The sequence below is a fragment of the Varanus komodoensis genome, unplaced genomic scaffold (genome assembly GCF_004798865.1).
Source record: "Varanus komodoensis strain SLA01 unplaced genomic scaffold, ASM479886v1 scaffold42, whole genome shotgun sequence".
NCBI classification, from domain to species: Eukaryota; Metazoa; Chordata; class Lepidosauria; order Squamata; family Varanidae; genus Varanus; species Varanus komodoensis.
Window position 1 is genome coordinate 331,421 of NW_025335972.1, and position 25,241 is coordinate 356,661.

The 25,241-nt window shown below is 46.0% G+C and overlaps 1 protein-coding gene across 8 annotated transcripts in view; it reads left to right on the forward strand.

Moving 5' to 3' along the window:
- The window catches only part of HDAC6 (histone deacetylase 6), a 52,656-nt gene that overhangs the window by 1,584 nt on the left and 25,831 nt on the right, over window positions 1-25,241 (forward strand). For 2 of the 8 annotated variants that reach the window (XM_044443739.1, XM_044443740.1), the window contains exons 2-13: window positions 3,869-3,950; window positions 7,172-7,265; window positions 7,438-7,542; window positions 8,602-8,699; window positions 14,251-14,335; window positions 18,126-18,166; window positions 18,285-18,381; window positions 20,488-20,585; window positions 21,795-21,899; window positions 23,181-23,249; window positions 23,642-23,768; window positions 24,286-24,351. In XM_044443739.1, the coding sequence (XP_044299674.1) occupies window positions 3,869-3,950; window positions 7,172-7,265; window positions 7,438-7,542; window positions 8,602-8,699; window positions 14,251-14,335; window positions 18,126-18,166; window positions 18,285-18,381; window positions 20,488-20,585; window positions 21,795-21,899; window positions 23,181-23,249; window positions 23,642-23,768; window positions 24,286-24,351 (1,067 nt within the window). Of the gene's footprint in view, window positions 1-3,868; window positions 3,951-4,240; window positions 6,065-7,171; window positions 7,266-7,437; window positions 7,543-8,601; window positions 8,700-14,250; window positions 14,336-18,125; window positions 18,167-18,284; window positions 18,382-20,487; window positions 20,586-21,794; window positions 21,900-23,180; window positions 23,250-23,641; window positions 23,769-24,285; window positions 24,352-25,241 lie in introns of those variants that run through there. The other 6 variants (XM_044443741.1, XM_044443742.1, XM_044443745.1 and 3 more) reach the window with 5 other exon arrangements.

Below are 25,241 nucleotides of genomic sequence, written 5' to 3' on the forward strand. Positions count from 1 at the left end.
TAGCATATTGCCCAAACCTGGGCTAGTTTTGTCAAGGTGGCTTATGTTTGGTTTGTAAGCCACCCAGACAAGCCACAGCTTGTTGTAGGGTTTCTTTGCCCCAAGGTGGTTTGCCATGTTGCCCAAATCCAAATAACACAACCACCAGGGGGAAAGCCCCACAACATGCCAGCTAATCTTTGCTGCTCTTGCCAAGTAGTTCCAGGCAAATGCTGACAACAGCCGCCTGGAAAGTGCCCACATGGTGCTTAGGGGCAGCTGCCCTTTGCTTTTCCACTGCTGCGTACCACCCTCACCTTGCTTGGGGAGATAGAATACTGCAGTACCCCCCTCGAGTTTTATCTCCCAAGTTCCTACCTGTAGCAGGACTAAGAGGGGAGTGAGGGGAAGTGAATGATGATGCATCCAATTGTCCGGCACATTGCAAGTCCGGGGGACAAACAAGCCATGGCATATGGCTTGTCCTGCAGTGTGGCTGTGTCAGATGTTCTCATAGGGCCAGTTTCAGTTTCCTGGCTCTCTGCCATGGGTACTTTGTGCAAATCAGGGTTACTTATGCACAGTTAGAGCTGCATGCTACTGGTGGCTTAGACAAATCAAGTCTCACACCAAAGAGCCCCACAGCTAGAGATCAAGATTAGAAGCATGATTCTTCACCATTATTTAGTTCCTAAGAGGTCATTAGGCATTGTCCCATGCATTGTCAAGTTTTCTGACCCATCTTTAAGGGCTGGAAGAGGTGACAGAGAACGCTTACACACAAATATGTGTGAAACACACAACCAAAGCAATGCCATGTCCTAAAGTCATAAAGAACAAGAAAAGAGACCCCAAACATTCTAAGCCACCCAACTGACCAGGGACAGCCCTTTATTTCTGGTAAACCACTATATGTATTTTATTGATATTGATAAAATATTGATAAATATTTATTGATAATATTATTGATAAAATGCCACCTGATGTCCTAATTAGCAAGCTACTTAAGAGTGAGATAGATGGCAGTAGCACTAAGAATATGGTACTCTTGTCAATGCTTTCTCATCAAACTGCCCTCCAGGGTACCACAGTGCAAATGGTGGGAGGTGGCTTGACAACAAAACTTGACAACAAAACTGGCTTGACAACAAAACATGTTGAAAGGACCCTATAGTGGATCACAAACTAAGTACGAGTCAACAGTGTGATGTGGGTGCTAAAAAGGCAAATAAGATTTTAGGTTGGGTCAACAGAGGTATGATTTCAAAAGCATGGGAAGCAGTAATTCTGCCCTTCTCTGTCCCTAACCCGACTGCACCTCAGACAGTACGTTCTTTAAGAAGGATGTTGGTACATTGGAATGTGTTCAGAAAAGGGCGACAGCAACGATGAGGGGATTACAAACTAAATCCCATGAGGAAAGATGGAAAGAACTAGGTATGTTTCACCTTGAAAAAAGAATACTGAGGGAGGTTGTGATATTTTTCAAGGACTTAAGGGACTGTAACATGGAAAAGAAACACAACTCTGTCTCCAATACAGGGCATGAAATAATGAGCTTAAGCTACAGGAAAACAGATTTCAGTTGGACATCAGAAATAAATCCTAAAAGGAAGAACAGTCAGACAAGGGAACCAGCTGCCTAGGAAGGTGGTAGGCTCTCTGCCACTGGAGGTGCTCAAGCAGAACCTGGGCAGCCATCTGTCAGGGATGCATTCAACTGGATTCCTGCCCTTAGGAGAAGATTGGACGTGATGGCCAAAATTACTCTTTTCCACTCTTAAGATTCTGTTGTTGTTGGAAATTATAAAAAATTATAAAATATTTAAGATATAGGGTGGTATAGAAATGAAATTAACATGGATAATTAAACATTTTAAATCATGCCCATGGAAAAGAACAATATGGAAGGAGAGGTTTTTTCTATATTTATTAATGCTTTCTGTCCCTCCATCCAAAAATTTGATGTGACTAACCTGTTCCATTACGTCCTTAATTATTTATCATCACTACTGACTTCAGCTGAAAGTAGCAACATTGTTCACAGGGACAGAATTTTAACTTTCATGCTGAGTTGGCCTCAATTTTCCTCATCTGCAAAAAGGGAATAGCGAACTACTTCATCCAGAGTTGCTGGGGAAATGAATGAACTAAGGAACTATTGCGACCTCACATGGGTATTAAAGGGACAGAGAAGACCACATAAACATACATTTAAAAAACACCTACTGCCTATTTTTGACCTGATGGAAAATTATAGTAGAGCTTGAGACTTGTCACTGTCATTTTTCAGCTCCAGCTTCATCTTCCCACTTGCTTTCTCAGTCTGCCTCCCTAATTCACAAGTCCTGCATTATTTTTAAAATATGTGAAACCCGCCTGGTATTCAACAATCACAGTTCCAGGGACACTCTTACCACTTCCCTGCAGTATGTGACACAGTCACTATGTCTCTTGTTCTGTGTCAGCATTGCCTGCTCTTTATATTTTACTCCCACTTTCACTTCAGCAGTCAAGTATTTCAGTGCTGTACTTCTTGTGGGTGCTTTACAAAGGATAGCACTGTGGCTGTCCCTTTTTGATTTGCTGTTCAGTGATGACAAGTAACCTAGTAGTCATTCCACTTTTCCTTAAACTGAGTGTAGGAGGATGCTGCATATTAAAAGTAGGTGCCTGGGTTGAGACCTGGCATAAATCAATGAACAGAATACAGATGTAGTCATTCCTAGAGTAGGCCTGTTAAACTCAATGAGGCAAAGAAGTCATGAGTAAATTCAGTCCTAAAGATTTCAGTTGGTCTACTCTATTGAGATTAAACTACTGCTGGGAACTGACTGCTGATAAGAGATCTTTGATGAACTAAATGGAAATACAGAGGTGGCTCCTTGTCCCATAGTTTAGAATGAAATCCTATAAACACTTACTTGGGAGTAATTTCTTTTCTCCCTGTCTAAAATTCATGGAATTGCATCCCAAGTGTTACAAAACTTTGTTATCCTCTACTAGTGCAATATCTTGTAGTTTATTTTACAACATACTTAGACCACTTTTCATCATTGCTTTCAGAGTGTCTTACACTAAAGCAACAAAATCAGTTTCAAATGAACAAAAAAAATAACTCAAAAATGTTGCATTATTTTCCATAGTTGCTCAGATTTTCCCCAAAGGCTGAAGCATGCAGTTGAGCCATTTTTTAAAAACGTGCAATTTCAAAATACTTGTTAATTAAAAATCATGCATTTTTCAAATGTGTTTGCAAGCTCAAGAAAGTGTGAACGTTTTTTGGAGAACACATTCTCCTGTTCACCTCATTGATTGGGACTGTGAACAAACAGACTATTCTCTCATACACAGTTGCTGCCTACGCATTAGAATCAGCTTCTGAAGCTCTGGTCCAGGTTCCATCACCTGATTAGGTAAGGTGGGCAATAGGCTAAAAATATTACTCATGATGTTACCTGGCAGCCCATGAGTGAAACCTGCCATGAGCTTCTCTTAAAAAATGTTTCTCGAGCAGTTCAGTCCAAAGGGCTGGGAGTAGCGATCATTTAATTTCTTCCAACGCATCCAACATAGCATTGCACAATTGAAATTGTGAGAAATCAAAGCACCCACCTAATGACTGCTGCTAGTTAAGACCACACGGGCACACCCACAGAGGTGACTTTGCTTAGGGCTAATACTACCCTGTTTCTAACTGTGGCCACCCTTCACTTTCCGTGACGGCTCCCAAAAATTGCAGCCCTAGTTTAATTCAAAAGCAGCCTAACTGTTTGCGCATGGGCAGTAATTTGTCAGCGAGGCTGCAATCAGTTGGAGCCTCTTCTGCATATTTTAGCAATTAAATCATAATTTGTCTGGAGGGTAACAAAGTAATGCCTCTTTGTAGAAACAGAGGCAAATGTCCTGGAACGAAACCGAAACTGCTCAGCTCTCTTCCTTCAGGCATTTTCCTCATCCTTCCATCCAAGGTACTAATGGTCTCGCCCAACCTCCACCTCCTCCACATATTGACCGCTTTCTGTCTGTCTTCTTAGTGATCCCGCCCAATTTTTAGTCGCCCGCCAATTCCCCTTTTCCCCGACTAGAATGGTCTCGCCCAGCTTCTCCCGCGTGCGGCGAATGGTCTCTATCTCAGGGCGGAGGCGGCATCGGGTGACAGCATCAGGCAGCGCCCTGGGAGAGACCAAGTGTCTGAAATCGGGAGGGGTTGTGTCTGGTTGAGCAGGAACTTCAGGTGGGAGGAGACACACCCCCACGATGGGCTGGGGAAGGCCGCAGGGGGAGGAAAGGAATGTTGGCTGCCCCTCCTTCGGCTGACGAGCCGTCATTGCAGCCTCGCGCCCCTGGTTGCCCGCTGGCTCCGTCCCTCTGTGCTTTGGCGGATCACCCCAGCTCGGATTAGGGAAGTGAGTGGGTGAAATCCTGCGGTGTCGCTGATTTCTGGACTGGGCTCCTTTGAACTCGACCTCGTAGTGGGGAGGAAGCCGCTAACGGTGGCATTCCGCGCACACACAGGGCTCTGAGGTTAAGACAGATCCTGGCACTGAAGTGGAAGTAGGCTTTGGGGCGGAAGGTGGCTGCATTCTTTGTCACAGTTGCAGACTTCTGCAACCCACCTTTTCCCCATGTTGCAACGTCTGGCAGTCAGTGGTAGCCAACGGAGCTGCTTTTGGGTGGTGGTCTCACAAAGAAGGTGTGAGCTGCTACATAAGGAGTTCCGATTCGGAGAGCGCAATCTTGTGTGTGCATGTCTACTTGCATGTAAATCGCATTAGATCAGTGGGGCCGATTCTCGGGTAAATGCTGATAGGATTGCAATATGAGTTTCTTTTGGTGGGAGAAAGGCTGAGATGAATGGATGGGAAGAAGCGAGCAGCTGTGGCACACAATAGAGACAATGCCAGTAGAGAAGCAAGAGTAGGTGTGTATGAGCTGGCCGATAATGGGAGAAATAGCAACGTTTTCCAAGACAAGGTTGGATGTTCATAAGGGGTTTTGACCTGTGTTGCGTATGCCACTTGATACACATTAGCTTGTGTGGAAGACAGAATTTTATTTTCATATCTGCTCATTTTGAGATTGGTATAGCAATGTATGGCCACCTAAATGTATGTCAACCTCCTTGTTCTTCTTGTGTCAGTTGTAAATGGATGGGTTCTACCTAGAGTGCATTTTTAGACCTTCCTCCTGATAGATTGGGTTTTTCTATAGAGTATTAAGGGGTTGTTGGGGGTTTTTTGTTTTTTTGTTTTTGTTTTTTGTTTGGCATTTTAACCTAAAATCTTGAAATTGAGTCTTACTATATTTATTCATTCACTTCTTATATTTCTATATTGCCCAATAGCTGAGACACTCTGGGCATGGTCTGCAAAGATTAAAAATGTATTAGGTATTTTAAATTTAACATTAAATGTGTAAACTACATTATTGCAAATAATATAAAAAGCATTTACATGCAACACATGCAGTTCTAGCAATCAACAATAAGAAATCCTAGAACCCAATTAAAAACATTATCATAGTCTGTCCGTGGCTGAGAGTAGAAGAAAATCTTAACCCGGTACTGAAGACAGCAGCATTGGCATTGGGTGGATCTCACCAGGGAGGTCAGCCTATAAATTGAAAGTCATCTCTGGGAAGGCCTTCTTCCCTTGTTTCCCTTGCGCTTCTTTCAGAGGAGGTATTCGGAGGACCATCTTCAGTGCCTTCTCAGAGGGAGTGCTGCATTGTGCACCCTCACTGGCAAGGGCACATTCAGTACTGGAAAGCCAATGTGATGTAGTGGAGAGAGTGCTGGATGGGGATCCAGGAGACCCAGGTTCTAATTCCCACTCAGCTGTGAAGCTCACTGGGTGACCTTGGGCCAGTCTCAGACTCTCAGCCCAACCTACCTCACAGGGCTGTTGTTGTGAAAATAAAAGGCAGCTATTTAAGCACCTTGGGCTCCTCACAAGAGGGAAAAAGGCAAGATATAAATGCTAATAATAATAGCTCATAACAATAGATGAGGAATTCATGGTGCGATCCTGTACATGTGTACTGGGATGTAAGTCTCACTGTTTTCATTGGAGCTTACTTCCAGGTGAGTATGTGTAGGATTACAGCCTAAAATTGTGTCTGAATTGTACCAAATGACTGAATGTGCTTGTGTGTGTGTGTGTGTGTGTGTGTGTGAATGAAAGCAAAAAACAAACCAGTAACAAAACAAAAACAAAAACTTGCATGTATCTGAGAGAAGCCTTAGCCTAGCATTCGCCCTGACATGCTGGTGGTCCAAGGCCTTGTCTGCTGGGGCTTCTGGTCTCTGGCATGCCTTCCTAAGGGATGCCCACTAGCCAACTCTTCTGACATTCATAAGGCTTGGGAATACCATCATGTTCACACTTCTGGAAACATGTTATTTCCCCATTCTGAACAGCAAAATTGGCTCTCTTAGGTCTTAATTTTTAGTAAGAGCTTCAAGCTAAAATAGTCCGGGACTTTTGACCTCACCCCTTCTTTCATTGCACTGTCCACCAGTGGAATGTGGCCCTTGAGCTCCACAATGGAATTAGGTCCTTGGGTGGAAAGAGGTTCTGCACCCCTGGCTCATAACTCCAGTAAACTGCTTTGAGAATCTTGTTTGTGCAGAGTATAATTTTAAGATTGTAGCAAATCATGGATTTGTCAACCAAGCTCTCAAGTTTGTTTTCATAAATTGGTGTGTGGGTAGTTTCCTTCTCCCAATTGTTCTTCCTTTTTTATCTTTCATGTGTGTATCCTTATGAATTAGCATCCAATTTTCTCCAGCAGTGTGTGGTGGAGCAGGGTGGATCTTCTAATTAACCCTTTCACATTATTTCCTTTATTACCTTACAGGCCTTCTCTGTCCTGACACTTATCTTAATAGGCCTCTTAAAGAGAACCTTGATAATAGGAACAGACAGGCTAATTCCCTGGCAGAAGGAGTTTTTCCTCTCCTGGAGCCATTGATTCAGTAACAGTTGTACAGTTGGGAAAGGGTTACTTCTTGGCGATGAGGAGAGGCCCTTAGGCCCTTTCCCCACTTCAGAGATTTCTTGATCAGTGGCTTTGAGGGGACTCTGAGATTTGGAACTGAGGTGTTGTCTAGATTTGAGTGGCTGAACATTTGTGTGAACTACAGAACCTCTTTGTATCATGGTGTCTATTCTGTCCTCCTCTTCTGCAGGACTGAAGTAGCCCCTGTAATGGCTTCCTATGTGAGAGATACCTCCGTGCTGGACCCCCCATCTGGGCCTCCTCTGGAGACTCAGGCACCACTGGTAAAGTAACCTGTTACTGTGATGGAGGTAGTGGTTAGGTTGCAAGTGAACTTTTGGGGAGAAAAATAGCTGTTCTCCCTTCCCTGTTCATGAGGGGAGAGGCTTTCTGACTGCACCGTATGGGCGACTGGGTTTCAAGCTGCCACTGTCCACTCTCTCTTGGCTCCTCCAGAGAAAAGGTAACAGAAAAGGAGGGCTGCCAGAAGCCAAGCGGAAGGGACGGGCCAAGAGACTGAACAAAGATGCGGAGGAGCTGCTGTCAAGCCTGCAGCAATTGGTAAGCCGGGTGCGCTGGATGCTCAGTTCAGAAGAGCAGCCGGCTGGCTCTTGGAGAGAGGAATGCTAGAAGGCCACTCCCTGGGACTGATTCTGAATTATGATTCTAGTGGTAGTGTCGGGGGCAGTGATGGCAAGGGACTACTGCAGTAGGTAGCAAAAGGTTCAAAACATTTTGGAGGTTCTTGTTCAGAAAAGTGTGGGTGCTTCTTTTTTAATGTTCTGTTGTCAGAACCATTTGTGGGGCAAACTGCCTTTGTACAATTGGGGCGAAAAGAAACTCTGTACATGTGCAGAGGTAACTTTCTTTAGTGGGAAGTGTTGCAGTGCAGAGTTATTAAGGATTCTATTAAGGATTCTAGCAAGCCTGGTGCACCCTTTCCTAGGGTACTCCATTCCCTTTCCCCTGCCCTTGGAATTTTGTTCTTCCCACACCACCCAAATAATGGACCAGCATTCTGTAGCTTTCTTTGGGCTGTTTCTGCTTTCACTCCCTCCTGTGGGTTTTTCCCCCTTCAAAGCAGTTGTACTTCTTCCAAACTTGGGGTTCTGCTAAGCCAGAGGAACCCTTCCTTTTGTGCATTGGTGGTGCTGTTTTGACTGCAAACAGACTGAGAATAAGTTTGCTGTTACTTATATAGGATGAATTTGTTTTCCACTTATAGCAAACACATGCCAGAGTTCCTCATCCAGCATGCCCATTTCTGCCCCAAGCCCTGCCCACTTCCTGTCAAATGCTCAGCACTAAAGAAAGGCAGATTTTCTCTGAGCCCATGTGCGGAAGGATCCGGATTACATGAGATGCCTGTGCAGTGGTGTTCATGGAGCAAAGGACCATCCTCTGACAATGCAGCCACTGGGGATTGTCCCAAGAGGCAGTCTAGCTCAGGGCGGGAACAGTTTTCCAGCCCTTATGTATATAGTATATTTCTTCATGTTTAGCTCCGTAGATGCAGGGATGGAAAGTTATGCTAACTGGGTGCAGCTAGAGGAAGAGGGTTGGGGTCTGGCAATGTGTTTTTTCTTACTTACACTGCTCTTCAATGTTACTCCTAACTAGGATCTTGCTGTGGAATGTGTGACGCCAGTGGGGACAGGTCTAGTCTGGGATGAGCGGATGACAGAGTTTCGCTGCACGTGGGATGAGAGGTATTTGAGGTGAAGGGTGGACATTTCTGGATTTCCTTCCAAGAATCTCTTCCAAGGGGATTGTAAAGGGGTGGAGTTGTTGAGATGGATGAGGCATCCTCAGTCCACTTAAAAGAGTTAGTGGTCCCATGATTCTCTGGGGTAATCATGTAATTCTGCTTTAAGTTGCTCCTAGATTTTTCAAAGAACAACACTTTTTTTATTCAGACTGCTTTTAGCCCCGTAATCTCAATCTCACAGATTTCTAATCCTAACTTTAAGCGTGTCTTCCTCAACCTGGTATCCCCTAGATATATTTAAGTACAAATTCCAGCATCCCCCAATCAGCTATGCTGGCTAGGAGATGTTGGGATTCTAGTCCATCATATTTGGAGGGGACCAGAGTAGGAGAAAATTGCCTTAGACTGTCTTTGTCCACCTCTCCTTTTTTAATCTCGGACCTGTTATTTTTCTTAGTGGATCATTTATGAAAAATTATCTACATTCTTTTTGCTTGTGCAGGGAGGGTGGTTTGTTTTAAGAATGCTAGAAATGCTTGAAGCTCACCCAAGCCAGGGAAAGATAAAAATCTAATAAATATCTCCCAAGGTTAAAAGTAGAGTAAATTGCTTGTATAAGAGAAGTTTGTATCTAAAAATACTCATGGTGTGTGTGTATATGTGCTGTGACATATGCCATAGAACATGACTTACAACAAAAGGATTATTACAGGCATAATCTTATGTCTGTCTGGACAGGAAAAAACCATACAACTTCCAGCATGTCCTAGGCTAAACATGCATGGGATTGTTCCCTAAAGAAATGAATGGAAGGTCCAATTATTGAATGCTATTAGCCATCACAGGTAAATGGAGGAGAGGGAAGACTTATGAATACAAGAGGCTGAAAGGCAAGTAAGCAAAGAGGGCTGTTGGCTTCCTGCCTTGCTGGTAGGCTTCTTTCTGGTTGCAGCTGATGGGCCCTGGTAGAAATCGTATGCTAGACTGCTCTCTAATCCATGATGGCTTGGCTTTCTTGAATTGAAGGAACAGAAAAGCCCTGCTGGATCAGAGTAAGGATCCATCTAGTCCTGCCCTCGTTTCACACCATGGTCAGCCAAATGCCTGTGGGAAGCCCACAATCAGGGCATGAGAGCACAGTTCTCACATTGCCTACCAGCTGATACTCTGCCTGTGACCCTGGAGGTAGCATATAACCATCAGGATTGGCAGTTATTGCCAGCTTTCTCCCCCACGATTCCCTTTTAAAGCCATTCAAATTCGTGGCCATTGCTACTTCCTATAGCAGTGAATTCCATGTTTTAATTTGGCACTGTGCAAAGAAGCCCTTCCTTTTATCTGTCCTTAATCTCCCACCATTCAGCTTCTAATATTATGAGAGCAGGAGAAAAACAATTCCCTATCCGCATTTTCGTCACCAGGAGTAGTTTTGCACACTTCTATTGGGTCTCCCCTTATTCATCTTTTTTTGAAGGTGCATTTAGTGGAGCTTAGTTCTATCTGAATTAGTATGCTTAGGGTGGAACTGATCCCTATATACTTATATTTGCCTTCACTTCAATGATTTAGGTTGCACACTTCCTGGGAAAAAGTCCTACTGGATACAGTGGGGCTTACCACTGAGTAAATTTGTATATGTTTTCCTGCCCTGTCAAGTGTTGGACTTGATGACTTTTGAGATACCTTTCAACTCTGATTGCACAGCCAGGTTTTTATTATGTTTTGCTTTCTGCCTAATGATTCAGGCAGGCTGTACACCATTATTATTAAAAATGTCTCTTTTATATTCATGCATTTGGACTTCTTTTCACACCTGATTTTTCGGGATGGGGAGAACAGTTTTTAAAGATGGGATGTCCTAAATACCAACGAATTAGTGCCCTGAATAGTTGGCTTCGTTGGTAAACTAAACTGGCTGAACTAGTTTGCCCTCTCCCCTGCCCCATTTCCTGAAATGCAGTCCTGCAAAGAAAATCATGTGTCTGACAAAACACCAGAGCGTACTTCCAGAGTGTCCTTCTCCAGGGTTTTGTTTTGGGGGGTTTTTTGGGCCCATCTATATGCACTCTAGGGACTGCAGGTGGCGCAGTGGTTTAAACCGCTGTGCTGCTGGGCTGGTTGATCGAAAGGTTGCCAGTTCGAATTTGCACAATGGGGTGAACTCCCGTTGCTCCGTCCCAGCTCCTGCCAACCTTGCAGTTCGAAAGCATGCAAATGCAAGTAGATAGAAAGGTACCACTTTGGTGGGCAGGTAACAGCATTCCGTGCACTTCGGTGTTTAGTCATGCCAGCCACATGACCACGGAGACTGTCTGCGGACAAACGCTGGCTCCCTTGGCTAGGAAATGGAGATGAGCACCGCCCCTTAGAGTCAGGCATGACTGGATATAAAATCAAGGGGAAACCTTTACCTTTATATGCACTCTAAATTAAGGCCACTACCCCATGCATGTTTGGGCAGAAAAAATCCTGTGGCCTGATGTTACCTTATGATTGCTTCTACTGATGTTTGCATGCTTTAAGAAAGATTGGGGTGAGAAGATGGGAAAAGGTGTCTTGTTTCAAATGTTCTTGCTAAAAGGGTACGTAGTCCTTGAGCCCTGTTGGACTAACTTTCCCATTATGCACCCTGCCTATAAGAACTTTGAGAGTCTAACATATGTTTCCTAATTCCACAACCATTGATTATTTTTTTCCTGGCAGCAGGGGGAAAGTACCCTTGGTTTGGATGCGGGTAAATATATAATCCTGATCTTACCCCTTTCTGTGCTGCCTGTAAATCTATGGTGGTTTTTTATTTCATCCCACACAGCTCACTCTTCCAATGTAGTCTTGACACAGTCTCATTATTTACCCTCTGTCTGGTGCCCATGATCCTATCTCTCCTTCCCGATTCTTCCTGCTGCCCATAATAAGCAGTCGCAAGACTGCCCTTGCCATCATATCCTCTATTTCTTCTCCATTTGTGGAACCCCAGTCCTGAAACAATCATCTTCCTACAGAGTACAGTGTTTCTTAAACTCTGGCAAGGATTTCCAATGACTTAAGCAGGCATTGCCTGTTTTTGTGGAAGGAATCCCCATGCTGGATGCTGTGGAGCTTATATCTGAGCAAGCATGTATAACAGTGCACTGTTCATGAATTTTCTTCATCACTGCTGTCAGCTAGAGGAGAGCATTCTTGCCCTCTCGCTACATGTGGGGGCAATTGGTTTGCTGCTGCAGTGGCGGATGGAAAACCTTTTCAGTGCTTCAGAATGCTAAAATGATCTGGGTTTTTTCTCCTCCTGTAGCTTATGAACTGCGTGTTTCACACCCTGTCCTAGAACCTAATCGGATACACCTGCCACTTCTCCCCTGATTCCTACACAGACAAGTTTCCTCTGCCATTACACACATTACCAGAATGTACCAGAATACATTGTTGTAAGCCGCCCCGAGGCTTCGGCGAATGGGGCGGCATAAAAATGTTTAAATAAATAAGTAAGTAAGTAAGTAAAAGAATAGCATAGAAACCGCTTCCAGGTTACTGGATTCAACAAAAGCATGTGGGGTAGGAAAGATAACTTAGAACTGGACCAAACTGGCTCCTTCCAACCCATGTTCTCGGCTCTGCCCAGCAGCTTCCACACAAAGAAAATGCTGGAACTTTTATAAATTCTTATTTTGTATACTTGAACCATCCCCTAACTGCAAAACATTTCCTTGCCTCTTGGGGAAGAAAGGAGTGAAGAAGGCTCTTTTTCTCTCCATGATATATTTTTTTTCTGCATACAGAGTTTTTTATGGAAGAGGTTTCTACATGGGAACATTCAAACATGTAATGTTCGTGCCAGCAGCCCTGTGTTCACTCTAAGAATTGCAAGGCCAGTCCTACCATTAGGCAGAACAAAGTGGCAGGCATTTGTAAGCCTTTCTGCCTGAGGTGCCAAAATAATTTGACCTGCCCTGGGTACTAGGCATCTTGATCAGGGAAGCCATTTAAAGCTCTCCCTCAGATGGTGAAATAACTTCTGCCATCTCGAGTTGTCATCCTCATCCTGAGGTAAATGAGCCTGCAATATCCTGGCACCATTGTACCTCCCTCTCGAGGGCCTAATTTGGAAAACCCTGGCATTGACTGTTTATAGGCCTGTTGCCAGCAAGCCAGAATGATGGAATATAAATCCACAAGAAATGAATGAGTGGAGAAGTGTTTGAGAAGCACCAAGGCTGCAATCCTGAAAGGGAGTAAGTCCCATTGAACATTGTGGGGACTTCCTTCAGAGTAAATGTGCACGGGATTGTTCTGTGACTTTTCCCTATTTCATACCTCTCCATGATACATTCTTCCTATATCTATGCTGCAATCCCTCTTGGCTCCATTCCTAAGGGACCATTTTGAAATCTTTTTGTCCACCAGTGTCTTTAAAATAAATGACCAGTTCCATATCACAGTTAGGTTTGATGCTTAAAATGTCAATTTTGCTAAGAAGAGCTCTGAGAGATATAAAGATGAGGAGGTGATGGGAATTGGTAGGGACACAAAGAGAGGGACTGGAGGTACTGCTTTCAGAAAGCCTGAGAGGAAGGAGACTGTGTTATTTGGATATCTTAACTCCCTCAAGTACTCTTGCATAGACAAACCTGATTTGGTTGTGGGCATATTTTGTGTGAACTTTGAGTTCCCCTTTCTTGTGATGGACCAGAACAGAGAGACAGAGAGGGTTCAGAACGCAACTTACTAGTAGGTGCATTAGAACACAATCCTATGCAAGGATAGACAGAAAAAAGACCTACAACTCCCAGCATGCCTGGCTAGCTAAGATGAGAGTACTGGACCCTTTTTCCTGTCTAAACTTGCATAGGATTGCAGCTTTAGAGACACAGTTTAGACATGGTGCTATGGCAGTAGAGAAATACATGTGGCCTCATGCTATTCCTGGATCCAAACCAAGACCTCTTCTCCATACTTCATGAGGTCTAGAAACATATTCTGTTCTTAGCATAGCTCAGGCCTGACACATGTCTGTGTGAGCTACCAGTTTCTCCATAAACTACCATGCTCTTCCCTTCTTGGTGTGAGCTTTGGTATGCAGATTCAAGGGCCCACAACCAGGAATACTGCAAGTAGATTCTGATTGTGGTCTTTGCTCCTCAGTGCCATAATCTGCTACCCTAACATCTGCTTTCCTTCCACTTTAAGTCCAACTCCTTTTGCACTCTTTTTCCTGTCTCTTCTTTTTAAGCCATGTGCCTATTCCCTGCTTCAGTCATTTGTTTCCTTGCTCATCCTTGCTTGTTTTGCTGTAATCTTAATCTGCCAGATTAAAGGACTGGGAACTTGGTAAAGATTGCCAGCCTTCTTCTAATCAGGCATTGCCAGTTCCTGCCATGGCTGAAGAAGTTTCAATTGCACCTCTGTGTGTTTTATTCTGGCTGGATATTGTTTGGTCCTTTCTCCTCAAAAGGAGATCTATCCCCCATTCCCCACCCCACTTTTCTCCCAAGCCATCTCACCATCTTCTCCGGTTTAACATGTTTTGGTCTATCTCACATGTTCCTCTGTTGCCGCCTCTCCAGCTTCCCAGAATGCCCAGAGCGGCTGACAGCCATACGGGAGAAATTGCTGCACTGTAACCTGCTGGAGCGTTGCACCCTCATGGCGGTGAGAGGTTGTGGGCCGGACTGAGGGTGGGTGGAGGGACTGTTGCTGATGGGGATTCAGGCAGCAAATGGAAGGCTGTGGTTGGGACAGGAGTGGGAAAACTCAATTTGGAGTCCTAGCTGGGCCTTCCTACAGTCACCCAAAGGCCTTCCCTGCTTTCTTCCAACCACCAACCTTGGTGGTTTCCTTACTTTTGTGCCAAACTGAAAGGCCTGAGTGCTTCCCCTTGGGGTTAGTTCCAGGCAGAGGGAGTTTTAAGATAGAATATTCCCTTTGGTCCCACCCACCACTGAAATGATGCCAGAAACCCCAAGATCTCTGCAATTGGATTTAGCTCTCAGGCTGAAAAAGGTTCCCTGCTCCTGACTCAGAGTGCCAGATATGGGCTGGAGAGAGTTGGGTTCAAATCCTCAGCTAGGAAACTGTGGCTGGTCATGCGCTCTCAGCACAACCCAGTGTGTCTCTACCCCCATTAGACATTATTTTTGCCCCTGGCTCCATTTGGTGGTTCTGAGAGTTCCAGTAAAACACAAAGTAAACCTTTGCAGGCCTGAAACCTGCCAATGGTTGACCTAATCTAGCAGAGCAGTTTTTATAACATCAAAATTATAAAACATCAGTTTTTATAACCTGAGGGTTCCAGGTAGTCCTGTCAACCGCCCCCCGGGCCTGTCGGTGCTGCTGCTTAATGCCAGGTTAGTCCTCAATAAATCTTCCCTCATCCATGACTTGATTGTGGATGAGGGGGCCGACCTGGCTTGCATTACAGAGACCTGGGCAGGAGGAGGGAGGATGTCTCCCTCTCTCAAATGTGCCCGCCCGGGTACATGGTCCAGCACTGACCACGCCTGGAGGAGAGCAGGGGGGGTCGCTTTGGTTTACCGAGCCTCTATTTCCCTCACGGGGCTTCCTGTTCTCTCGAGGCTGGGTCTAGAGTGCCTCTACTTGGTGTTGGGCAACTGAGACAGATTGGGGATTCTGTTGGTGTACCGTGTACCCTTCTGCCCAACAGACTCCCTGCCTGAGCTGACAGAGATCGTCTCGGACTTGGTGTTGAAGACTTCCAGGATGTTTGTCCTGGGAGACTTCAGTCTCCACACTGAGACTGTTCTGACCGGGACGGCTCAGGACTTCATGGCCTCCATGACGGCCATGGGGCTGTCTCAGCATGTCACTGGCCCAACCCATGAACGTGGACACACTCTGGACCTGGTTTTCTCGACGGGACAGGAAGAGGGGGATTTGAGGGTGAGGAACTTGTGTCTGACACCCCTGTCATGGTCAGATCACTTCCTTGTAAAGTTTGAGCTCGAGAGCGGCCTTTCCCTCTGTAAGGGTGCAGACCCGATTGTGTTGGTCCGCCCCCGGAGCCGGATGGATCCAGATGGATTCCTGAAGACCCTGGGGGATTTCCCGGTTGATAAGGCTGGTGCTACAGTCGATGCCTTGGTCGAACTGTGGAATGGGGAAATGACCAGGGCTTTTTACACGATTGCTCCTAAGCATCCTCTCCCGCCTGGCAGAGCCCGTTCATCCCCCTGGTATACACCCAAGCTACAGGCAATGAAGCGGGTTGGGAGACGTCTAGAGCATAGGTGGAGGAAATCACAGGATGAATCTGACCGAGCACACTTAAGAGCCCATTATCGGGCCTATGCTGTGGCAGTGAGGGCGGTGAAGAAGAAATTCTTCTCCGCTTCCATAGCCTCCTCACAATGCCGTCCAGCGGAGCTCTTTCGGGTGGTACAGGGGCTGGTTCATCCAGGCCCAAAAAAAGATCCCGTGCCACCTTCAACAGCCCACTGTGACAATTTCGCCAAGCATTTCAAGGAGAAAATCACTCAGATTCGTCACGAGGTGGACTCCACTAGTGACTCAGAACCTTCGGGGGAGGTGCCAATGTTGCCATCTGGTCCACAATTGATGGATGAATTTCAGTTGTTACGGCCTGATGATGTGGACAAGGTGCTTGGACAAGTACATCCTACCACCTGCTTACTGGACCCTTGCCAATCTTGGCTACTCAAGAAAGCCAAGGACAGGATAGGGACCTGGATCCTGGAGGTTGTCAACACCTCTCTAAGGGACGGCCGGGTACCTGCCCCTTAAAGGAGGTAGTAGTCCGGCCAGTCCTAAAGAAGGCATCCCTGGATCCAGAGATGGCCGCCAATTGTAGACCGGTGGCCAACATCCCGTTCTTGGGCATGGTGGCGGCTGGTGGCGGGACAACTCGAAGCACTCTTGGATGAAACTGATTATCTGGACCCATTTCAGTCCAGCTTCAGACCCAGGTATGGCACTGAATCTGCCTTGGTCACCCTGTACGATGACCTGTGCAGGGAGAAGGACAGGGGGAGTGCGTCCGTGTTGGTTCTCCTGGACCTCTCAGCAGCTTTCGATACCATTGACCATGGTATCCTTCTGGATAGGCTAGCGGGATTGGGAGTTGGAGGCACTGCTTTGCGGTGGTTCCGCTCCCATCTCAATGGCCGATTCCAGAAGGTGGTGCTGGGGGACTATAACTCTGCACCATAGCAGCTATGCCATGGATTTCCGCAGGGGTCCATTTTGTCCCCCTTGCTATTTAACATCTACATGAAACTGCTGGGAGAGGTCATTAGGAGGTGTGGGCTGTGGAATCATCAGTACACTGATGATACCCAGCTCTACCTCTCATTTTCAACCAATCCAGGTGAGGCAGTGGCTGTACTGAACCGGTGCCTGGCCGAAGTAATGGGCTGGATGAGGGCCAATAAACTGAAGCTCAGTCCAGACAAAATGGAGGTCCTGTTGGTAGGTGGTTCGGGCTTCAGGGTGGGGGACCTGGACCTTGTCCTGAATGGGGTTGCACCCCCTCTTAGGGACAAGGTTCGCAGCTTGGGAGTGCTCCTTGACCCAGAGCTGTCATTAGAAGCTCAGGTGATGGCAGTGGCGAGGAGCGCTTTCCTTCAGCTTTGGCTGATTCATCAGCTGCGTCCCTACCTGGAGAACGATTGCCTGGCGACAGTGACACATGCACTGGTAACTTCCCGATTAGACTTCTGTAACACGTTCTAGGTGGGGCTACCCTTGAAGACGGTCCGGATACTTCAGTTGGTGCAAAACAGAGCTGCCAGGTTGCTGACGGGGACTGGGTGTTGTTCCCATATAACCCCAGTTCTCCGTCAGCTTCACTGGCTCCCCATTGAAGTCTGGGCCCAATTCAGGGTGTTGGTTATGATCTATAAAGCCCTCAATGGCTTGGGACCTGGTTTTCTAAAGGAATGCTTGCGTCCATATATGTCCTCCCGCCCCTTGAGATTGGCAGCAGTGGCCCTTCTCTGGGAACCTTCCATGAAAGATATTAGGAAGGTGAGTACCCAGAGGAGGGCCTTCTTTGCGGTGGCGCCCCCACCTATGGAATGCGCTCCCCAGAGAGGTCCGTCTGGCGCCGTCGTTATTTGTTTTTCGGTGCCAGGCCAAGACCTTTTTATTTAAAAGTTATTTTAATTGTTAATTTATGAATTGTATTTATTGGGTTTTTATGTACATGCCAAGATGTTTCCGTTTTTTTAAGTCTGAGTATATGGCTGTTTATTTGTGTTTATTTATTGATGTTGTAAGCCGCCCCAATGCTTTTTGCGAATGGGGTGGCATAAAAATGGTTTCAATAAATAAAAAATGGAGAAGGGAGTGATCCATGAACATGGCCTGAGATTGCTTGAGGAAATGGCAGTGTTAAAATAAGAACTGTGGAACAGGAAATCTGGATTTCTTCTGGAAGCTTTTATGTCCTTATTTCTCTGTACAGGCTCGTGAAATTTCTGAGGAGGAGATTCTCTTGGCTCACAGGTAAAAGTGGAACTTGGAGCTGTGGGATTGCTGGGCCACGGACATGCGGGGGAGAGGCAAAGATCAGCTACAACTAAATGTGCAGCCCTGCTGATGTGTAGTTTATTTTTTTTTACAGTCCGGAATACCTGGCCCTGATGAAATCAACAGAAACAATGAGCGAGGCTGAGCTGAGATCTCTGTCAGACACATACGATTCTGTCTACCTGCACCCAGTGAGTATCAAGCTGTGCATTTCTCACATTCACCTTCTGCAAACTGGCACCCTTCAGATGCGCAGGACTACAGATCCCAGCATTTCCTAGTGTTCTGCCCCCTGCAGTAGGTTCAAGGTGCTTTGGAATCCCAAGGAAAGTGACAGGTGGGACTGGGTTTGCCTACAGGGAGATTAACTCCCTGAGTCAGTTGAGAAATTTGCAGAGCTTGCATTGCTCTCAATCACAAGGCTCCCCTCAGTTGCAGCAGGGGGTCAGCAAAGCCTGCTGCTCCAAGCAAGCTGTCCGAACAAAGAGGGTTTGGGCCAAGCACCCAGTTACCCTCTGTTTGCTGCTAATGCCACGAAGTCTTGCAGTTTAACACTAGCAAAGACAGCATGCAAGTGTCTCACCCTAGCAAGTCCAGCAGTAGCTGGGTGAGCAGGATTACAGGGTGACCTGGCAGGTTCCCACAGGTACCCCATATAACTGGAAGGGAAGCTAGTCATGTACTGGCATGCAGGCCTTGCTATGTACTCTGATAGCAAACCACCTGCTCTTGCATTCATGCTGGTGGTATGAGGCGTCCTTTGTCCATCTTCTCTGCTGAGCCAGGCTTTTTAGCAGAGCTAGACAAGAGGGAGGCTTTGCTCACAAAATGGAAGACGCCCAGACAGCATGTTCTCTGAGGAAGGCTGTTCTACATGGAATTTGCTATCTGACGCACAGTCTAACATGCTGAATTTTAAAGAAGTGTATTTGTTTTTCAAAATTAAGCAAGCATGTTAAACATGCATGCTGAATTGGATGGATGGATGGATGGATGGATGGATGGATGGATGGATGGATAGATGTTTCTGGTCCTTGTGGTTAGAGTTGCCCATAGAGTACTTCTTGACTCAGAGGTGGCATTCCTGGCATGTCTGCACAAACTTCTGCTGATTTTACCAGCTTGCAAGGTGCAGCACAGTATTTGAGAACATTACACTTCCCGCCCTGATGCCATATATGAGACACTTTGGCATGAAAGGTGGGTGTGAATGGACTTGTGTGGCAGCAGGACTGGAAACTGCTAAAGCAATAGTTGCAGTCTGGAGCAGGCATCCTCCTGCACAGAACGCCTGGAGAATTTGTAGACACATCTGCTAAAAACTATTCAAAAGCCAGGGGGCCTCTGATGGCATTTCAAGGCCTTTTGTGGCTTCTTGTTTCTTCTGCAAGGCTATAACATCTTAATTCCCTCTTCCCCCAGCTTTTTCCCATTTTGCTGTATCCTCAAAGAAAGAAAAAGTTCTCTTTTGTAGTATAACAAGAATTCTGTTATGGCTGACTGGTAGAATTTATTCAAACAATGTACCGTATTTTTCGCTCTATAAGACGCGCCTGACCATAAGATGCACCTAGTTTTTAGAGGAGGAAAACAAGAAAAAAAATATTCTGAATCAAATGGGCACATAATCACAGGCACATTCCCCATCACTTCCCCATGGGCTGCACATCTGACAGACTTACTGCACACACATATTCGATCTATAAGATGCACAGACATTTCCCCTTACTTTTGAGGGGGGAAAAAGTGCATCTTACAGAGCAAAAAATACGGTAACTTTTCTTGTGCTGGGGTTCAGAATTCAAGATTCTTGTTTGTTTTGCTATTTCATGAAATCACTAGGGCGGGGCCATCCTGGAGTCCTGGTGGTCACACCTCCCACTTCCTTTCTACCCAGTCCTGCTTGCTTGGTGGTTTCCAGTTTTGGGGCACTTCCTTCTCATTCCCAATCTAAAGGTTGAAGTGCCCTTCTAAGGCTTAGGTACTGCAGCAAGGGCATGCTTCCACTTTTGGCCCTTTCCTTTGGCCCCCAAGCTTCCCACCACTGGGATGCAGCCCCTGAGAGCATCTTTGAAATTGAGTTTGGCCCTTGCCTGAAAGAGGTTCCCAACTGCGCTTGCAGTCAATGCACTTTGCTGTGGGTCCCCCCCTTCCCCCTCCTTGCCCTTTTTATTCTGAGATGGGAGGGGCCTACACAAGCTCTTTCTGCAGCTAGACCAGGAGCTTGGGGGTGGGATCAAGCCTGCGGCCGGGGCAGGTGTTACCAAGTCTGTTACTTCATTCTCTCCCCTATCAAGAATTCCTACCGCTGTGCCTGCCTGGCAGCTGGCTCCGTTCTGCAGCTTGTGGAGATGGTGTTGTCTGGGAAGCTCCGTAACGGCTTGGCTTTGGTCAGGTATGGCAAGATCAGAGAATCCCTCCTCTCTCTTCTCTCAACTTCTGTTTAAGCATCATGTTTCAAATACAGTCTTAGAACTTGGTAAATCACATGCATGAGTACCTCTCTCTTGCAGGTTCTCTGACAGGTGTGGGAAGGGGCAGGTTTCTCTGAGTGTGTTACACACATGCAAGAATGCCCAAGCTACCTTCTGATATTCTACTATCTTTCTCCCCTTACCCACCACTTGTCAAGCAAATTCTTCCTATAAACTGAAGAGGTAATGGGTTAGATTAGGTTTAAAAATCAACATTGGAGAATTTCCAAAGTTTAGCCAGAAGTAGACATTCTGCTGTAAATGCAGAATTGCCAGTGCTTTGCTTGTCACTGTGTGTGTGTGCATGCACATGCAAAATACACACATGCTCCCCTCCACATACTCATACTTCACAGCAAACATGAACTTGAGAGTTCCGTGTGCACTGCTGTTCTTTTCTGCCTAAGTTCTTTCTGACCTTTATAAAGATCACTTCACTGATGGTGCCTTATTTTTATTTCACTCTGATGCAGGATATGAAGCCTTTTCTTTCTGACCCATTCCTCTTTCTCTGTGCAACTGTAATGCTACTTGGTAATGTTTTGCCTCCAGCCCCTGTACAACTCTGGCACTTAATTCGAACATATCTGTTCCTCTGGCTTACTTGCTTCATCTTTCTTCTAATAATTGTCATAGCTTGGTGAGCATGCTGAGCTAATTTCCTCATAAATCCTCCCCTAAAGCTTATAGCAGAATAAATTAGCTTGCTGCCACAGGATTCTTAGAGTTCCCCACTCTCTTTCTCAGAAGTACAGATTCCAGGGTTCTTAGCAGGGTAAATAATTAAATGAGATGTTCTAAAGTCTGAGATGTAAATATACCTTAAAACACCTTGCCTCAGAAACCCAGTGGTGTGTAAATCTGAACACTTCCCAGAAGGTTTGTATCCAGCTGCTGTTGGCTTCCATACAGGAGATGTAACGGACTGTGGGCCTGATTTTGGGGGAGAATTTTATATTTTTATAACCTGCCCTGTTGGCCTGTGCATTGAAATGGTTGGCTAATAGCAGGGGCTTATACTGACACAGTGTAATGCCTGTTTACCTTGACCTCTTCTATCACTTGGGCTTTCAGTTATCAACCCATGAGTTTGTAGTTCTGGGATTAGTGAGGGTACTTTTGGGTTTCAGACCACCCGGACACCATGCTCAGCGCAACAAGATGGATGGCTACTGCATGTTCAACAATGTCGGCATTGCAGCTCAATATGCCCGGCAGAAATTGGGGGTGGAGCGGTGAGTAGTGTGGATCCAAGTAACGGGGAGGGGTGGGTCAGGATTGGCATTGCTGTTTCTTATTTGTCTAAGGTTTTTTAAATCTGTTTCCACATCACTTTGCAAACTCTATACAAAAAAGAAAATGCCTGCACAAAAATGTGTGCCATATTTACAAGCATTTCTTCTAAAATGCATGTGTATACATGCAGTTTTGTATGCATGCTTTTTCCAAGTGATTTCATTCTAATATAATACAGTTTTGTTCATACTTTTCCCTCATATATGCATTTTGTGTCAATTTTTGAGCTACAAATGGTAAATTCTGAAAAAGTAAGCACGCTCTGGTTCATATATAGTTTGGGAAGCTATGAACTGGGAAATTTGTATTTTAAAAATCAGACTGAGAAAATTTACCTCCATCCCTAGTCAGTGGCTCACAGATCCAGATTTGTTGCATGAAAGCCTTGTAGCGCATCCTGAAAAAGGTCCTAAGACTCCCAGCATTCCCTGGCCAGGGATAGAGCTACCAAACAATTCTGTGTTTGGCTCATCTAATGTGGAGCCCAGGGTGATGAAGCTACCAAAAAAGGAACCCTTGTAAGGTCCCTTGCGAGATCAGCTATAGGTCTTTGTCTCCTTTTTTTTTTTAAACAAAGAACCAAAGATGGGGGCAAGTTGTAACTTTATCCCAGTGCGTGAAGATGCAGTGGCCACCTGCATTGTGTTCATGCAGAAGATGGATAGTAATGCAAAATGCATTCACATTTCTATGGCTAGTCTAGCAAAAGAACAGCCAACTGTTCCCATCAGTCCTAACCAGTATAGCCAAACATGAGGGATCTTGAGAGTTACAGGCCAAAACATCTGGAGGGCCACTACTGCTTTACAGCTGCTGGCCATCCACCCAGGAGGAAGAAAGGGGGTGGCAGAAAAGGATGGCTGAATGAAAGAGCAAAGAGGTGACCTGGCCCTGCCTGCGGCCAGCATGCTGCTCCTGATAGACACCCTGTGAGGGAATGAGGACCCCAGCAGAAAACATTTCCTGGCCTAGAAGAACACCAGCACTGCAGACACAGATCTCCGCCATCCATGGTGCTGCTCAAAAAACTCTGGAAGCCGTTGTTTAGTGAGAATTCTGAAAACTCTTTTATTTGGGATCCTGGCCCTCTTTCAGGACAACAGTTCCCATGGTTCCTTGCGAGGAGGAGGCCTTTAACATTAAGGAAGGAGGTGAATGTGCCTTCTCAGAGGCTGAGTTGTATTTAGCTCTCTCTTCAGTGACCTTTCTTTCCCTGCTAGGGTTCTTATTGTTGACTGGGATGTGCATCATGGACAAGGTATCCAATACCTCTTTGAGGACAATCCGAGGTACGGAATACAAGAGTGGCCTTGAATTGGGGGGTGGGGACAGGTGAGGTGGGGGACTGAGTGAGTGGGAGTCAGCAAGGAGGAAGTAATCTAGTTTTAGGTTAAAAATAGACTGCAGCCAAACTACATTAAGAGGGCAGGGAGCCAGTGTGGTGTAGTGGTTAAGAGTGCAGGACTGGGACTCAAGCCATCTGGGTCTTAGTGCCCGCTCCTCCATGGAGCTCACTTGGTGACTTTGGGGAGTCACAGACTCTCAGCCCAATGTACCTCGCAGGGTTGTTGTTAGGATAAGATTGAGAGGAGCAGAAGCATGCAAGTCCCCTTGAGTTTTTTGGAAGAAAATAAATAAAAGGGGGATGAATGAATGGATGAATGTTCGCTCCTCTCCACAGCATCCTGTATTTCTCCATCCATCGCTATGAAGGGGGCACCTTCTGGCCTCATCTTCCGGAATCTGACTGTCATGCTGTGGGTAGTGGTCGGGGAGCGGGCTACAACATCAATGTGCCCTGGAACCAGGTAGGGAAGAGTACCAGATGACGTGCCCTGAAGGCTTACCTCCCTGGGGACTTAGAACTGGGGGTGCCAGTGCAGGTGGGTGAACCACTCTGGCTTCAGATTCCAGCTTAGCTTTTCGGAGGAAGGGGTAATTCACTGAGCAGATGCAGCAGGTTCTCTCTCCAACCCCTACCACTGCAGGGAGATCCTTCTTTTGCAGTTGCCTTGTATTTCAGCTGCTCAGTGTCCTATTGTGGTAGGTCAGGCTGACTCAAGCCCTCCTGAGGATTTGACTCTGGACCTCACAAGGTCAGAGAGGTGAAAGATTTAGGTCTGGTTATGTTTGGCATTCCTCAGTTGAAAACTGCTGAAGTCAAGGAATTCCCTTTCCATTCTATGTTGCGCATCTTTGCCTCTCAGCCCAGTTCAGTGGAGATCGAGGGGGTTTTAAAACAAAGAATCCATTTGTGCATGCTTTAAATGCTTGTGGTTTGGGGATCCCTTGCAAGAACTTAATGCTCCTTACCTATCCCTCTAGGCAGGTATGCAGGACGCCGACCACCTCGCTGCCTTTTTGCATGTCCTACTGCCTGTGGCCTTGGAGGTAAGAAACCCAGGAGGATGGCCCTTTGAAGAGCTGGGCAGCCTTTGTCTCTCGTGCTCGCTGCCCAGTTGTCTAGCAGCATAAGGCAAGCGTGGTTGAGTCACCTTGTAACATGAATGTCATTTGTGCATGTGCGTGAGTGTGCCCATGTTTGGATGCATATATGGAGACTGATTGCTCTCCCACAAAACAGCCTGGCTGGCAGAATTAGCTTCATTTACACAATAACCCTTGGTAGCCAAAAAGCAAGAAAAATGCTGATGGAGCATGGCTCTTTACTCATTAAGATTAAGGTTGCAATCTGATGCATGTTAAGGCAGAAACAAATCTGACAACTCCCAGCAACCCCAGTGGGGACTTTCAATCTCTTCCATCCACACAAGGATAGGATTGCACCCAAACCAGTCTCTGGAAGATGTTCTTCTTTAAAGCCTAATGAAACAGGATCCCTTCCTTTCTCCCCGCACCTCAGAACCCCAATTCTTCCGGAGTATGGTTTGTGCTCCTACCGGTACCCCATGTCCTCCCTGCCTTTGCTATGTATGCCCAAACCAAGACAGCAGGTTTATTTGAATGACAGACCTCCCTGCTTTTAAATGGGGCTGGAGTCACAGCAGCAAGGACAGTCCTGCAGAACTGCAGTCTGTGTTTTGTCCTGTGTGCATTCATGGAATCCCCTTCCCTGTCCATTCTAAATTTCAGCCTACATATCGATTTGTGGGGGTGGGGGGTATAACATCATCTGAGCAGACTTTGGGGGCCTTCCAAAACCTCTAGAGCAGCTTTGCTCACCCTGTTCTCCTTCAGATGTGTTGGACTATAAGCGCAGCATCTCCAGCTGGTTGAAGGTGATGAGAGTTTTTGCTGTAGTCATCTCGGGAGGCACCAGG